Below are 17,027 nucleotides of genomic sequence, written 5' to 3'. Positions count from 1 at the left end.
AAGTAGAGTGATTACCAAGGGCTGGGGGAGGGGGAGAGTGAGTTAGTGTTTAATGGGGACAGAGTTTCAGTTTGGGAAGATGAAAAAGTTCTGGAGATGGACGGTGGGAATGGTTGCACAGCACTGTGAATATACTTAATGCTACTGAACTGTTCACTTAAACATGGTTTACACGGCAAATTTTATGTTATTTTTCTTACCACAGAAAAAAAGAGACGTAAAACTACATTTATTGACATAGAACTATGTCCATAACCTATTGTCAAGTGAAAAAAAGCAGGATAGGGCCTCCCTGGTGGCGCAGTGGTTGAGAGTCCGCCTGCCGATGCAGGGGATACGGGTTCGTGCCCCGGTCTGGGAGGATCCCATATGCCGCGGAGCGGCTGGGCCCATGAGCCATGGCCGCTGGGCCTGCGCATCCGGAGCCTGTGCTCCGCAACGGGAGGGGCCACAACAGTGAGAGGCCCGCATACCGCAAAAAGAAAAAAAAAAAGCAGGATACAAATGATCACAAGGTGAGATTTGAACTTCGCTAGAATGGGTGCATCTTACAGCAACAGGCTTACAATTCTTGCCTGCAGGGCAGCAGGGCTGACATACAGGTCACTGCCTGGGCTCATGCAAACCTGTCACCCAGTCAGCTAAACAACTGTCACCCCTCAACATTTCTATCAAACAATCCATTTAATGATCAATCAAGGAAGGACAGGGATCTCAGTTTTTGAGCCCTGCTCGTAAGCACTCTAGCACCAGCACCTGCAGAACAGCTGTTGGCAGCTGGCACACTGACCCTCCTGAGAGGGCAGAAAGTGACCCCTTCAGTAAGCATGACATTGACAGCTGAGTCAAAAAAAAAGGTTCAGGAGGGCTGGACTCTGAATATGAGTTCATAGGGAGAGCCTACCCAATTAATTTCAATTGGATTTTCCTCCTTACAAATACATAATACATGATTAAAATACATTATTTTCCAAATCAGTCTAAAAAAGCACTTTACATATAAAATAAAATGCTACAAGTAGGTGTGACAGCGTTTTTTTCTTTCTTACTGATACATAAATGTTTCTCCTTGGGCTTCCCTGGTGGCGCGGTGGTTTAGAATCCGCCTGCCTATGCAGGTGACACGTGTTCAAGCCCTGGTCCGGGAAGATCCCATATGCCGCGGAGCAACTAAGCTGGCGCACCACAACTACTGAGCCTGCACTCTAGAGCCCGCAAGCCACAACTACTGAAGCCCACGCACCTAGAGCCCGTGCTCCGCAACAAGAGAAGCCACAGCACTGAGAAGACTGCGCACCGCAATGAAGAGTAGCCCCTGCTCGCCGCAACTAGAGAAAGCCCGCGTGCAGCAACGAAGACCCAAATATAAATTTGGAAGAGCCAAAAATAAATAAATTAATTAATTTTTAAAAAAATAAATAAGTAAATGTTTCTCCTTAAACTCAGTCAGATTTGATGAAAATACAGCAGTAGTATAGTACGATCCCATTTTGGTGAAAGTTATGTGTACATGCACATGCAGAGAGGTGTGTGTGTCTGTGTGTCTGTGTGTCTGCACATGTGTACACATAAAGACGTTACATTAACAGTTATTTCTGGCTAATAAAATCTTGAGTTATTCTTACTTCTTTATACTTTCCTGTATTGTTTTTGAGCCTCTTATAATTAATCTATATTATTTGTATAATCAGAGAAAATGATTTTCACTTGAGGGGAAACATTACTTCAGAGTAATAAATATGTTTGTTTTTGAGTATTCCCAAGAAAATTTCTCCTAAACAATTACTACCGTGTTGATGATGGCTTCAGCGATTAAGCAGTCAACACTAAACTGTACCTCACTGACTCCACCCACATCCAATGACAGCTATTATGTCTATATTCCCTATGCAAGACAACAACAGAGGAAACACCAGAATTTTAGGAATACTTCTGAGGCAAATAAAAGTCAGAACTACAATCCTGACTTTTTAGGTTTCTCTGAAATCATCTGAATTTAACCTGTCCAACAACTCTACATTTGATGCCAAGCACAAAAGTCTCAAGTTAAAAACAAAATCATATCTCTACATGACTACTAGATTTTTTTTTTTTTAGGTTTTTTTTGGGGCACACTATACAGCATGCGGGATCTTAGTTCCCCAACCAGGGATCAAATCCGTAACCTGTGCCCCCTGCAGTGGAAGCACGGAGCCTTAATCACTGGACCACCAGGGAAGTCCCCTGGTTACTACAGATTTAAGTTTAAGAAATTTCCATATCACAAAGACTCAGAAAAGTAAAACACAACTGTATGCAGTCCTCTTACATCTCATGTTTATCCCCACAACTGTCCAAGCAATAGCTACGTAATGCTTAATCTCTGTCTCAGACAATCTCTCAAGAACTCGAGCATTTAGTGTATCCCAGCACCATCTCCAGGAGCGAGCTGACAATGGTCAGCTGTTACTAAAAAAGCAAAGAGTAAGATATTACAAAGTCCTTAAAGACATAGAGATTCTCTTCTCTGCTGTCTATTGCACCTGATTTTTTCCTTTTATTCTTGTAAATATGGTCACTTAAGCAGCACTGTTGGAATCAGGATAGCAACTATCTTTCAGAAGCCAAACTACCCAGGTAAGTGCTGTGGCTTCCCTAACAGAACACAGTGTGATCCTCAACAAATCTCTTTACTCCCTGGACTTCAGTTTCCACCTTTGTGAAAATAAAAAGATCAGACTACATGACACCTAAGATTCCCTCTGACTCTAACAGTCTGTGACCTGACAATTTTTTTTGCTTATGAACAGTGAAAAATGGTATTTTTTATCATTACAAAGGTAACAGCTGCCTGCAACAAATTCACATAGTAAAGAATGTATAAAGTAGAGGCTGGCAAACTTTTTCTGTAAAGGGCCATACAGTCTGTCACAACTACTCAGCTCTGCTGCTGGAGCTCAAAAGCAGCCAGACAGTGCATAAACCAATGAATGTGGCTGTGTTCCAATGAAAACGGGCAGCCAGCCACGAGCCATGCTTTGCCTACCTCTGGTACAAAGTATAAAGCAAAAGCCACTTTCCTCACTTTGGCCTCCCCTCCTGGGGTTGCCCCTTTTAGCTCTGGCTTGTGCTCTTTCAAACCGTATTCTCACACAACAATTTGTGTATGTGGCTTTAATTTTTTAAGAACAAAGTAGGATCATTCTATACATGTTAGCAATTCCCCTTTGATGGACAATTCAAGTTTCTCATTCTCTGATTTTTCACTCATAAATATTCCTCTTGTGAAATCCTTTTACACTGACCTTTGGGCCCTTGGTCCTGCAATGGTTAGCCGTAGTCAGCTGTGACACGTCTGATCCTGTATCAGTCCCATCAATCATGACAGAGAAAAGCAACACAAGAGACTGAACTTGGGAGGGGGCGGACTCAGGAAATGGGGAAAAGAGAAAAGGTACACAATAGGAAGGGAATAACAGCAGAGGATGAAGAAAGGTCAATACCCAAGCCACAAGTACCTTTTTCAAAAATGTTGCAGCTGTTTCTCTCTTTGTTGCTGTGATCCGCTTCACCCCATCTGGGGACTGAACACGAATTATCTGTGGTAAATCAAACAAGTTGGTTACTGCACAGACTAGGAAGGTCCTGACCTATTACTGAAACTAACCTCTGCAGTCTTTCAGCATCTGGGTCACCGAAACTTAGAACCAAACCTCACCCTTCCCCTTGCCAACACCCAACCCAATGTTTCCAGAAAATGAAGCAGAGGTCTGAGAGACATCAGCACATGGGAGGACATCCTAAGAGGACTGCCCTAATTCTCAACTCTCACCGTTTCACTCAGAAAAATACGACTTCAATTTTTAACCATTATTTATAAAGAATATATCTGAAACACTAACATTTTTCTCTTCTGATTTGCAAAAAAAAAAAAAAATTTTTTAAATCAGCAGGAAAAAACCCACCATGAATCATGAACAACTGAGTTCTTTAAAAAATATCTCACTTTGTTCCTGGATCTATACACAGACTAGACTAACTTAAAAGGATCACAGGGAATTCCCTGGTGGTCCAGTGGTTAGGACTCCGCAGTGAAAGCCGAGGGCACACGGGTTAGATACCTGGTCAGGGAACAAAGATCCCGCAAGCCACGCAGCCAAAACAAACAAACAAAAAAAAAAACAATTAAAAACATAAAAAGGATCACAGAAAATCTTCTAATTTGTTATTTACTTTCAATAAAAAGAATAAAAGAAAAGAAAAAAGGTGTTTAATACCACGGTAAAACTTGGCAGGGTTTTAAAAAAATATACTTTCATGGCAAGCCTGAAATGGTTGCTAGGCCTGGAAGACAACTGGACGGAGCATCACTTTCTAGACTTCATTTTCATGCTGATCGAAGCCCAGTGAATGTGTGCTATTATGCCCGGGCCAACCATCCAAGGTCCTGCCTCAGTGGGTAGCATGAACCGGCATGCCCTGCCGCCAGCAAGACAGAGGATGTTCCAACCACCTGAGGCATGGGAGAAACAATGAACAGAATGTGCCAGAAAGTACTCATGTTGTAGTTACTCCTCTCAGCAACTACTGCACTGTATATTGTATTCAAAACAACACTATACAGACAAGAAATGTCACAAGCAGTTGTTTTTAAAAAGACTTTCACTGATACAGGACAAAATGCCACAATGGCTTTCGATCTGTCCACCTTTACCAAACAAGTTAAGAATAATCTAGATTTTGCTGAAATAGCTTGACTATGTCTTTCTCATTTTCTAATAACTTTTGCTTAACTGAGAAGCCTTTGTCCCCATATTGTTCTCAGTTTTTAAGATTTTGTTTTGAACAAGCCTTATGAAATCCCAATTGTTAAGAGCATAAAATATTTTCTTTTTGCTTCTCAACAACATCTGTTTTACTTTCTCACTCATCTATGTGCACTCAAATTATTTTGACTTTTGATTTCTAGTATGCTTTACTCTGGATTCAACATCCAGAAAAATGTTTTCTTAATACACAGCCTGGGCATTAGGTAAACTCCCATTTACTTGTTTCTGAAATCTGTCTCCAACACTGAGGCAGGTTAAGAAGTAAAGGGCTCTGCTTCTCTTTGAGGGATTCTGGGACTGTTGCTTTGACTGTTCACTTAGGACCAAGAGCATGACACTCCACACCTTGAGAAGCTAAAGGTCAGGATTACACGTTTCTGGAGAGTTCTAAAGCTTAAGAACTTATTCTACTTGTTCATTTACAACAGGGCATGGCAGTCCAGGTTTCCAAGCTAAGCTCAGTATTTAACTCCAAGAGACAAAGATAATTCATACTGAGGGAAGGTATGACGTGGCCTTTGACACATGGTATAAAGTAAAATACACAAGAGACAGACCAGGCAACATGGACACATAGCTTCTTGGTAACTAAGTTTCCCTATTTATAAGAAAATGAGCCCAGAATATTTCTTGGGGGAGTCAAAGAATTGGTGAGACAAAAATTAGTTATCCCATAGAAATTTTTAGAAGACCTCTTTCTAAATAAATAAATAAAAACTTTTGAAATAAATTTCAGAAGAATCATCTGTTTTATTCCTCACAATCTGAGAAATCTGACAAGAGATCCATGCTATCAATGAGACCCTAGCCTTATATACACTAGTAGAAAAGTGGCCTTCTCTGAAACAACTCGCGTGTCCATGGTTACTTCAATTTGGTTAAAAATATTACAGTAAAGAGAAAGTCTGGAAGCAGATTTGAGTGCTAATTCTTAACCTATTTCTAGAATGAGTCACCAAAGACTAGTAAATCTTATTTTAAAAGGAATCAGTTGCTCGTTTCTCTTGGGGCATTCATGCCCTCTGCTCATCTCCAGGCTGGTAAACACGGAGCAGACGCCAGGGCCCCTGAATGGAGAGCTGCATTAGGAGGAGTCACTGGATGAAAGCCTGAAAGTCCAGAGCTGGAGGTTCCTGCAGCCCAGAGCATCCAGAGAGGAGGATGAATGCCATTCCCGACACCTGGCAAAACTGCAGAGGCTCTCCCATGGCCAAATTCTGAACAGGACTTGCCACCCCATACTGCTTCTGCTTCCTCCAGGAAATTCCAAGTGGTCCTTAACGTTAACCAAAAATTTTTCTGTCCAGCTGGTCTGTTGGGTTTTTTCCGGCCACACTGACTTCTGAGAGGAAACTTTCCACAAGTTAAGGGATGGCCAGTTTTTTCTGATTTTCACTTTTTTTTTTTTTTTTAACTTAAAGCGGGGAAAGGGAGTGTGTCAATCCCTGACTTCGGGTACAAAATGAGATCAGCCTTTATAACATCCCTTTACAGACAGGTAGCTGTCAAGGTCTCCTTGCCATCCACCAGGCCACCGTTCCCCTTCTTAGCAGCTTCCTCTCGTGGGAGGGGGTCCCCGTTTACAGAAAGTGCTCTCCTTTTAAGGGACCCATGACAAGGCACTCACTGGGGCGACGGAAGGAGGCAAGACAGACGGACAGGAGGCGAGGAGGGATCGTAGCCCCGGCCCCGAGGAACTGCAGCCCCTCCAAGCGCGACCCCCGCGACCAGGAATGGAAAGGCCGGCACAACCCACACCCCGCGGACGGCCCGGCCTCCCCCGTCGGCCGGGGACGGGAGGAGCTGAAGAGAGGAGGTCGGGAGTCCGGCCACCCGGCCGGCCCATGAAGAGGAGGGCGGGCCGCTGGGCCTCTCCGCAGGCCGCGCCGGCAAATCTGCTGCCTCATCCCGGTGCCCTCCCGCCCGGCCGCCCCACTCACGATGCTCTCGGCCATGGTGGCCGCTCCCGTATCCGGGCTTGAGCCCCGGGCCGCCGCTGCCTGCCGCCCCACGGGCCTTGCAGCCCCGATCCCCGCCTCAGCCCCAGCCCCGGCCTCCGGCCGCCGCCGCCACCGCCGCTCCAGCTTCACCGCCCGGCCGCCACCGCCGCGACGTCCGGTGCCTCGCCCGACGCGCTCCCCCGGCCGCGCGGCCGCGCGATCAGATTCCGGCCTGGCAACCAGGTTCCGGCCCCACCAACGGCCCGCGCCTGCGCAGGGCGGCCCCGCGCCGGGCTCCCCGCGGAGGGGCGCCCCCCGCTGGCCACGCGGTGGAGAGACGCTGCGGAGAAGCCGGGAGGGAAGCACAAACGCGTGTCTCGCCCAGGACAGCGGTCGGTAGGCTCGGATTGGACATTCCCAGCGCCTCGCTGGTCCCACGGAAATGGAGAAATAGCTTCGGGAAGGTGACATCATACCTTCATGATATGTATTTTTAAGAAGGCATTTTCCCTGAATCTAACATAAGAGAAACGAATGAATTTCGACCACGTTTTAGATAAATGCTTCTTTGCCACGGAGATACAATATCCTAAAATTGCCCCCAGGGCCAGCTTCACGGGCACCCACGTGTGTGGCTCCGAATGGCCTCACACTTGATTCAATGCTCTGCCGTCACCGGCTTGCAATCTTTAATCGTTTTCAGCAAGGAGCTCCACATTTTTATTTTGCACTGGGCCCTGCACATTTGGTAGCTGACCTTGCCTATGATTATGAAAAAAAAGTTACGAAAACCTCTAAGAGGCTAAAGTATGTTTTTTAATCCCATGATTCAATTTCAGACTGTGTTTGTCTCCTGTGCTGAAAACAGTTAGGAGGTTGTTACTCTCATTTCCTCTCCCCGCAGGAAGTCTGAGATCAGGGGGACAGCCGGTTTGGTTTCTTCTGAGGCCTCTCTCCTTGGCTTGCAGACAGCTGCCTTCCTCCTGTGTCTTTCCTCTGTACAGGTGCATCCCTGGTGTCTCTCTGAGTCCCATTTTCCTTTTCTTATAAGGTCACTGGAGGATGGCCCACCCTAATGACCTGATTTTAAGTTAATTGTCTCTTTAAAGGCCCTACCTCTAAGTCTCATTCTGAGGTGCTGGGGTTGGGACTTCAATATATAAATCTGGGGGGACACAGTTCGGCCCATAACAGTAGTGGTAACTATGATTTCATCCGAAGGCTACTCTATATCAGAACAAGGCTGAGATGGGGCCTGAGAGGTGATGACCATCTCCCAGAGAGCCTGGCTTTGGAGCCTGATTGCAGTAACTGATGAGGCTGGGTGTGTCCCCTTTGAGGAAGAGACGAGACACAATTTGGCTGCACAAGGCCTGACCTTCCGCCTGCATCACAGCAGCCTGTGTGGTCCTTTTAAAGTGTGAGTCAGGTCGGGATGCACATTACTCAACACCTGTCATCTCCCCATCTCACTTGGAGCAAAATTCGAACAGCCATCCTTCTTCAAAGTTTCCAGGCTTGCTCCCACCTAAGGTACGTTACAGGCCTGAAACGCTCTTCCTGCACACATCAGCCTAGTGTTGAAACAGGACAGGACCCTGGTCTATGCCCCCCATGTCTTCCGCCTACCTTTTGTCTGTGGAAAAACTTTAGCCAAAGAATAAGTTTAATCAGAGAAATGAGAAAATACAGAAACAAAGGAAAATAGTCAAAGGGGACAAAACAATAATAGTTTAAGTCAGTAAGCAAAGTCAAGGACCTTTAGTTCCACCTCAAGGGCTATAGATAGTATTCTGAGCCGTGTCCTGTGAGCTGTTTTGTTGGTTTTTTTTTTTGCGGTACACGGTCTCTCACTGTTGTGGCCTCTCCCGTTGCGGAGCACAGGCTCCGGACGCGCAGGCTCAGCGGCCATGGCTCACGGGCCTAGCTGCTCCGCGGCATGTGAGATCTTCCTGGACTGGGGCACGAACCCGTGTCCCCTGCATCGGCAGGCGGACTCTCAACCACTGTGCCACCAGGGAAGCCCATGTGAGCTGTTTTATAGATACTGAAACCCCCACCAGGTGGAAGAAGTTAACTACATGATGTCCAGACTGTAGCCATGACAGAAGCTGCCACAATTCTGAGAATTGGACTCATGGAAATGGGAACAAACTGACCCTGGAACTGAAGATTAACTATACTTAAAACAATCAAGGTGATGCTGGTCAGACCACTGATGACCAATTTCAAGATGACCATCAGAGCTGACTGTGCTGTCTCTGCATGTAGCCCCCTCCCTCCGTCTATAAAAGCTCTTGCCCACTGGTTGTCAGTGGAGGGGAGTCGGCCTTTGGACAGGAGTCTGCCCTTCCCCTTCCCCGGACCCTGCAAGTGGCAGCCTCAGAAATAAAGCAAACTTTCCTTTCCACCAGCCTTGCCTCTTTATTGGCTTTCGAGCAGCGAGCAGCTGGACCCCACATTCAGTTACAGTGTGTGCCAAGTGCACTGTCCTCAGACTGAAGTTGCTGGTAGCACTGGCTGAGCTCCCCTTCAGGGACTGTGCTCACTCCAGATCACGGTCCCTTCCCCAGGCAGCTCGTGCCCAATAACGGTGGATGGCTATCAAGGCGCAGCCCCATGTCTCAATCTGGGACAACTCTGCAGGCCATCTGAGCTGCGGGAATCACCAAGGACTTTGTTGAGATTGCCTGACAGCTCGCCTTCTCCCTCCACCAGCACAATGCCGCTTCCTTCCCGGGTCTGGATCCTGAGACATTCCCCAGTGACCAGGGTTGGCCTCGCAGGGACCTTGACCTGAGAAAATCCATGAGGTTCATTCCCTCTTTTCTTTTTTTTTTTTCTTCTTGGCCATGCCATTCGGCATGTGGGATCGTAGTTCCTTGACTGGGGATTGAACCCGTGCCGCTTGCATTGGAAGTGTGGAGTCTTAACCGCTGGGCCACCAGGGAAGTCCCTCGTTCCCTCTTTTCCTTCGGCTTCTTCTCAGCCCTCTTCTTTTCTTTTTTTAAAATGATATGAAATTCACAGAACATACAGTTAACCATTTTAAAGGGAAAAACTCAGTATCATGTAGTACATTCCCAGTGTTGTACAACCACCTCCTCTATCTAGTCCTAAAGTATTTTCATCACTCCCGGAAGGAAGCCCTACACTCCTTCAGCAGTAGCCACCATTTCCCCCTCCCCCAGCCACTGGCAACCACTAATCTACCTTCTGTCTCTATGGCTTTACCTATTCTGAATATTTCATATAAGTGGAATCGTACTGTATGTGGACTTCTGTGTCTGGCTTCTTTCACTGAGCACCATGTTTTCAAGATTCATCCATGTCGTAGCCTGTGTTAGAACTTCTTTCCATTTTATGGCTGAATAATCCACGGTATGGATGGAGCACATTTTGTTTACCCATTCTTCATTGATGGACACCTGGGTTGTTTCCACCTTTTGGCTGCTGTGAACATGTATATCCATGTATTTGTGTGAGTACCTGTTTTCAATCCTTTTGGGTGTATACCTAGGAACCAAACATTTTCCTACAATGAGGCCTCTCTGATCACCTGATATAAGACAGCACCCTCCACCAGCCATTTCCTTTCCTTGCTTCATAACACTCATGACCTTATAAAATAGCATATATTTACTGGTTTCTTTGCTTACTCTGTGACTTCCCCTGTACTCAAATGTAAGCACCTGATGGCGGCAGATTGTCAGGTTTCCTCACTGTTGTACTGCAGGGCTCAGAACAGTCCCTGACAGAGAATAAGCCCTGTGTCAGTCATCTGTGCTCACAATAATGCTGTGTTAACGAACTCTCCTCATTCAGTGGCTTAAAACTCAGCTGGCCCTCTGCCGGCGTGTGGGCTGGGCTCCGTGGGGTGGTCGTTCTGGGAGAAGCTAGTGGGGGACCCAAAGCAAGAACACAGACAAATGAAGCAAATAAAAATGAAAAGTGTTCCCTCAGCCGTACTACTCTGGAACTGAACACCAGGAGGAGATTTCAGGGGATGGCATAGGTCAGGGCACACAAGTGCCAGGCGTTTCAGGCCCAGCAAGCAGCCCATGTGGCTGGATTGTAAAATGGTGGCTAAATGGAGGAAAAGAGGCTGGGCTTAAACATCAAATGGAAGAAGCTGAGAAAGGGAGTGGGGAGGATGGTGGAGATGGGACGGGGCACACACATACCCCGGAGGCCACCCTTTTTCCTGCCATGCACACATGTTTGCAGAGGGCCCCCTGGCAGCCTCTGCCCCCACCACGGCCTCCGGCCCCAGCAGCCAACAGCAGCATCGACGCACGTCATAGCCTCACGCACTCCACAAGCAGGACCCAGGAGGTGTGGGAGTGCGTGCCCAAGGTCTTCCAGAGTTGGTGGCTGGTAGGGGTCTGCTCTGAGCCAGTCTTTCCACCGCATCCAAGCCGGGGTGAGAGGGCCGACAATGCAGGGTCAGGGAGCCTGGAGCACATCTCTGCCTGCAGAGGTGGCAGCTGCATGGCTGGGGTCCCTTCAAGCACTAGGGCACAATAGTAACCGTGACAAAGTCCTACTCCTGAGAAGCTCAGAGGGTGGGGGATCCCAGCCACCTCAAAACCAGGAAGGGTGTGATCTAGCCAGTGATGAAAAAATAAATAAATAAATAAAGGGGGACTTCCCTGGTGGTCCAGTGGTAAAGAATCTGCCTTACAATGCAGGGGACGCAGGTTCGATCCCTGGTTGGGGAACTAAGATCCCGCATGCTGTGGGGCAACTAAGCCCATGCCACGGCTACTGAGCTCGTGCACCTCAGCTGGAGAGCCTGCGTGCCACCAACTACAGAGCCCACACGCCCTGGAGCCTGCGGGCCACAACTAAGACCCGATGCAGCCAAAAATAAATAAAATAAATAATAAATAAATCTTTAAAAAAATAAAAAATAAAGGTACTTCAAATATACACATATAGGGACTTCCCTGGTGGCGCAGTAGTTAAGAATCCGCCTGCCAATGCAGGGAACACAAGTTCGATCCCTGGTCCGGGAAGATCCCACATGCTGCAGATCAACTAAGCCTGTGTGCCACAACTACTGAGCCTGTGCTCTAGAGCCTATGAGCCACAACTGCTGAAGCCCGCACGCCTAGAGCCCATGCTCAACAAGAGAAGCCACTGAAATGACAAGCCCGCGCACCACAACGAGCTAAGTAGCCCCTGCTCGCCACAACTAAAGAAAGCCTGCGTGCAACAACGAAGACCCAACACAGCCAAAAATAAAATTAAAATAAATAAAAATTAAAAATATAGGACTTTCCTGGTGGCACAGTGGTTGAGAGTCCTCCTGCCGATGCAGGGGACGCAGGTTCGTGCCCTGGTCCGGGAAGATCCCACATGCCACGGAGCGGCTGGGACCGTGAGCCATGGCCACTGAGCCTGCGCATCTGGAGCCTGTGCTCCGCGACAGGAGAGGCCACAACAGTGAGAGGCCCGTGTACCGCAAAAACAATAATAATAATAATAAATAAATAAAAATAAAAAAAATATATACACATATATGTATGTATATATGTATGTATATACATATATATGCATAAAACTTCTTTCTTGCAGTGAATAAATCGGGATAAACTGGCATTTAGCTGTGGGCAGTTCTCCCGGGCTGTTACTGGGAGCCAGGGTCTGATCTTCAGGCTGAGCTGAGGGGCACCGCTGGACCCGCCAGGCTGAGGCCCACACCGGGGCCCTGTGGTGATGACCATGAGGCCTGCCCCCTGACAGCCCCACCCACGTCATGCCTGCACAGAGCGAGGCCAAGAATCTGGGCTCAAGAAGGATCCTTTGCATCTCAACAAGCAGAGGCTGTCTTAAGCCCTAAACTATGACTCCTCACATGATCTGATCGTGACTGCGAAGTCCTGGTGGGGCTCACAGCTCACAGAGCAGCCGGGGCACAGGCAGCAACAGCCCTGGTGTCCCAGCCAGAGAGGCCAGCGGGGGACAGGCACACCTGTCCTGGTGGAGGATGGAGGAGGGGGAAAAGAGCCCCCTGCTGTCCCAGGTAAGCAGTGCCTGAGGCCTGCCGGGGTTGGAGATGTCCCCGGCTGGGTTCTCCCCACCCTGGCCCACCAGAGCCATGTTGTGTGCTGGGGCCAGCCAGGAGGTGGATGCCCAGGAGGAGCTGCTAAGACTGGGGTGGGGCTTTATTAATCAGGTGCCTTAACCTCCCCTAGCTCCCTGTTCAGACTCTGAAAGGTGACCCGCCCTTGCCCTTGTGTTTGACACGGCATGGGGTGCGTCCACACCCCAAGGAAAACACACACCCAGGGGATGGTGCCCACCAGGGCCATCAGGCCACCCTCACATTTTCCCTGTCCCCCACCCACCTGTGACCTGCCCCGCCTTCTCACCTCCCTGTTGCCCCCTCCTCAAGGCTGCCACCCGCTCAGCCTGGTATGGCCCCTGCACAAGAGATCTGGCAGGCCTCCCCGTGGATCTGGCGGGTCGGGGGTGGGCTCTGGCTCAGGGTGCAGAAAGGGCTGAAGGCCAATGCCGGCAGCCTGTCCTTTTGCTCTTACTGGCTTGTTGAGTTCTGGGGGGGCTGATCAATAGCCCTCCTTTCCTGTGCTCTGATGCGGTCAGACAGGTGGGGAGTGAAGGGCCAGCTTCTTCCTGGTAACCTGGGAGCCCTGCCCAGGCCTGGGGCCTTAGCTTCCTCATTCTTCCCCCACAACCAAACTCACGGGCCTGCTGCCCCTCCCCCTGCAGAGAGGGGGCAGGAGCCCTCCCATACCTGCCTGCCAGTGGAGGGGCTACGGAGGCAGGCATATCTGAAGTGGAGACTGTCCATCAAGGGGCCAAATGGAACTGGCTTTGCAGCTTCTCCCAACCTCATGATCAGTGAGCCAGTCCTCTATTGGGGAACCAAGAGGAGGGTGGGGGGAACAGAGAGAGGGTGTGGGCCCCCCCAACCATCAGCACCCTGTTAATTTTCTCTGGGGTAAGGCCAGGGCCCCTGAGCTTGGCTGAGTGTCCTGCTGGAGGGTAAGGTGGGGTCCTTGGGAGGCCCTGCACCCCACAGAGCCCCGGTCTCCTGGCCTCTCCTCTCCCTGCCCCCAGAGCCCCTCACCATCCCCTCTGCTGGTTGGCTGAGCAGGACAAGCCTTAAGGCCTCCATGTCCCTGGCCTTCTAGGGTCTTTGAGCACCCCCTTCCGCCTTCACCTTCCAGCTTCACCTTCCAGCTTCCTCCTTCCTGCAGGCTCTGACCCTGCTCCCAGCTGAGTGTCACAGGGTCTGAGTGAAAAGGGTTGCCCTGGTGAGACCTCCCTCTTCTTCCTCCCTCTGCAGGATGCTGGGGGTCAGGAGCCACCCCTCGCCGGGAGCAGCCCCCTCGCTTCAAGTCACCCAGGGCCAGCACCCTGGGAGGACCAGGCCCGGAGGGCAGGCCTTGGGGGGTTCCTGGCCTGCTGCTTCCCCTGGGGAAGCAGCTGCCTCAAGTGCCTGATCTTCCTGTCCAACTTCGTCTTCTCTCTGCTCAGTCTGCTGGCCCTGGCCATCGGGCTCTGGGGCCTGGCTGTCAAGGGGTCTCTGGGGAGTAGTTGGGGGGGCCCCCTGCCCGCAGACCCCATGCTGGGGCTGGTGCTGGGCGGGCTGGCGTTCAGTGCGGTGAGCCTGGCAGGCTGCCTGGGCGCCCTCTGTGAGAACGCCTTTCTGCTGCGCTGCTTCTCTGGGGGCATCCTTGCCTTTCTGGTGCTAGAGGCCGTGGCAGGGGCCCTGGTGGTGGCCTTCTGGGGCCAGTTACAGGATGACCTGGAACACGTCCTACGCATGGCCATCACCCACTACCAAGACAACCCAGACTTGTGCTTCCTCATTGACCAAGTTCAGCTCGGGCTGCAGTGCTGCGGGGTGGCCTCCTACCAGGACTGGCAGCGGAACCTGTGAGTCTAGAGCCTGCAAGGGCGGAGGGCAGCCCCATGGTGGCCGGCAGGGTCCCTGGGGCTGGAGAGGAGGTGGGCCACACACATGCACATACTCACCTATACACAAACTCACCTGTATAGGCTCCTCCACCCGTACACATATGTGCGCACACGCTCATGTGGGCACACTTGCGCATGTACACACTCAGGCCCAGCCAGGGCCACATGCATGCAGGGATGTTAATAGAGAGGCTCAGCCAGTAGAGCTAGAAAGTCACTTTTGGGGGTTGTTGTTTTTTCTCTTTTTTTTTTTTTTGTGGTATACGCGGGCCTCTCACTGTTGTGGCCTCTCCCGTTGCGGAGTCCAGGCTCCGGACACGCAAGCTCAGCGGCCATGGCTCACGGGCCCAGTCGCTCCGCAGCACGTGGGATCTTCCCAGACTGGGGCACGAACCCGTGTCCCCTGCATCGGCAGGCGGACTCTCAATCACTGTGCCACCAGGGAAGCCCGTTTTTTCTCTTTTTCAGTAAGGACATCGTACATCTCAACGTCAATTGAAAATAACTTTTAGTTTAATTCAGGACATCATTTTGGACTATGACTCCACAGTTCTCCCTCCACCGCGTGTGTGTGTGTTTGTGTGTGTGTACATGTGTGTGTTTAGAGCCATATGGAGACTCTTGAGAACCAGCCATTTGTACCCAGCAGTCCCTGAGACATGCTGGGCCCTTCTTTCTGGGCACCTTAGAAGCACCCATCTGGATTGTTCTCATTAGGTGGCCAAGTGTGACTCTGGGTCGGTGGCAGCCCTTTCTGGGGTTGTGATGCCACCCAGCCTGCCGACCTCCAAGCCCCTGCCTTAGTGAAGCCCATTCTTCAAGGAGATGAGACTGTGCCTGTGTAGAAGGGCGAAGGATGAGCCTGCCGGTCACAGGGCCCTGGATGCCAGTCAAAGGCCAAGGGCACCTGAGGGCTGTCTGAAGTGGGTGACAAGAGCAACACTCTCTCGAGGCCCTGAGAGCTCCTCCCAAGCCTCCCGTCCCTTGTTGCTGCCCAGTGTGGCCCCTCATGCCCCCACGACGACCCGGTGACCACTACAGAAGCCTCTACGAGTCCTCAACCCAACTTCTCCCACTCTAGCTCTGCTGCTCAGACCAACTCAACAGCATCTGTGGAGCGAGGCCATCTTACTTCCAGCCCCCATCAAACCCTTGCCTCCCTTCAACTATCTTACGCAGTGTGTGCCTTCTAACCAAGCATGTACAGAGGGCTACCCAGTGCTGGGATGAATTATAGAGAGCTGAGTATCGTGTGTGTGTCTGTGTGTGCACAAGTGTGTGTGCGTGTGCATGTGTGTGTACATGCCTGCCAGTGTGGATTCCTGCTGTGTGCATGTGAGTGTGCATTCATGCCTGCGTGCTTGCATGCATGCACATGTGCATGCCTGCGTGCCTATGTGTGTGTGTGGCCATGGAAGTTTGAAGGCAGGTAGGAGACATTCCACACAGCGCTGGGGTCCAAGACCAGGGGCCCTGCCCTCCAGACTGATGCTCCCATGCGCCCTTGCAGGTACTTTAACTGCAGCTCCCCTGGGGTCCAGGCCTGCAGCCTTCCTGCCTCCTGCTGTATCGACCCCTGGGAAGATGGAGCCTCAGTCAATGACCAGTGTGGCTTCGGGGCCCTGGGCCTGGATGAGGACGCGGCCCAGAGAGTGGTGCACCTGGAGGGCTGCGGCCCCCCACTCCTCCAGTGGCTGCGCAGCAACATCTGGGCTGCAGGTGGCTACGCCATCGTTGTTGTGGTGGTCCAGGGGGCAGAGCTCCTGCTGGCCACCCAGCTGGTGAGGGCCCTGGCTGTCCACAAGAGGGCAGCAGAGAGTGAGGGCTTGTCCACAGGACCCCCAGACTCAGTGCCCTCCCCTCTGCCAAACTGGTCCCGGGCTGACTGGCAGGTGAGACGAAAGACCAGGGCACCGGGATGGGGTCTGGGGCCGCAGGCCTCCCCTCCCCTCCCAGGGAAGGTGTCAGAATAACCCGCCTTGGTGCTTGTGGACACGCACCTTGGGCCCCCAGGCCTCCTCCACCTGCTGGCCACTGCCTCCCCTGGGTCCACTTTCCCCCACACTGCCCATTTGCTTGCAAACCCTGCCATGGTCCAAGTGTAAGCTGACCCCAACGACTGCCTGGCCAGCGTCTGCCTCCCACAGAGGGTGCAGGCAAAGCCTGGCTGGCAGGGAGAGTGGGGGGCAAGTGACACTGAATGAAATCTTGCCACCGAGCCCCAACACGGACCCTCACCCCAACCCTCACTTCCGATCTCCAGATCTGACCACTTTTGACTCTCACCAATGACCCCCCCTACTTCCAACACCTCCAAGCCCTGTCTATG

General features: G+C 50.8%; 2 protein-coding genes across 3 annotated transcripts in view; one reads left to right on the top strand and one right to left on the bottom strand.

Moving 5' to 3' along the window:
• The window catches only part of NPLOC4 (NPL4 homolog, ubiquitin recognition factor), a 57,222-nt gene extending 50,245 nt beyond the window's left edge, over nt 1-6,977 (bottom strand). The window contains exons 1-2 of one of the 2 annotated variants that reach the window (XM_060081067.1): nt 6,749-6,977; nt 3,498-3,578 (exon numbers count right to left, since the gene is read on the bottom strand). In XM_060081067.1, coding sequence (XP_059937050.1) covers nt 3,498-3,578; nt 6,749-6,763 — 96 coding nt within the window. In that variant the 5' untranslated portion in view covers nt 6,764-6,977. The remainder of the gene's footprint in view (nt 1-3,497; nt 3,579-6,748) is intronic. The other variant, XM_060081066.1, reaches the window with a different exon arrangement.
• A 5,763-nt stretch (nt 6,978-12,740) lies between these two features.
• TSPAN10 (tetraspanin 10) lies at nt 12,741-16,671 on the top strand. Its single transcript, XM_060082573.1, has 3 exons — nt 12,741-12,776; nt 14,064-14,656; nt 16,209-16,671. The coding sequence occupies exons 1-3, from the start codon at nt 12,741-12,743 to the stop codon at nt 16,669-16,671; spliced, it is 1,092 nt and encodes a 363-aa protein (XP_059938556.1).
• The last annotated feature ends 356 nt before the right edge of the window (nt 16,672-17,027 follow it).

Source organism: Mesoplodon densirostris, chromosome 18, assembly GCF_025265405.1.
Source record: "Mesoplodon densirostris isolate mMesDen1 chromosome 18, mMesDen1 primary haplotype, whole genome shotgun sequence".
NCBI classification, from domain to species: Eukaryota; Metazoa; Chordata; class Mammalia; order Artiodactyla; family Ziphiidae; genus Mesoplodon; species Mesoplodon densirostris.
The sequence above is the reverse complement of the archived record's forward strand: the minus strand, read 5'-3'. Positions and strand labels throughout refer to the sequence as shown.

Excerpts from the sequence above, each read along its gene's own strand:
- TSPAN10 (XM_060082573.1), top strand. The coding sequence starts at position 12,741 with ATGGAGGAGGGGGAAAAGAGCCCCCTGCTGTCCCAG. Across the intron at positions 12,777-14,063 it reads AGAGCCCCCTGCTGTCCCAG|GATGCTGGGGGTCAGGAGCC; the intron begins GTAAGCAGTGCC and ends CTCCCTCTGCAG. Across the intron at positions 14,657-16,208 it reads CAGGACTGGCAGCGGAACCT|GTACTTTAACTGCAGCTCCC; the intron begins GTGAGTCTAGAG and ends GCGCCCTTGCAG.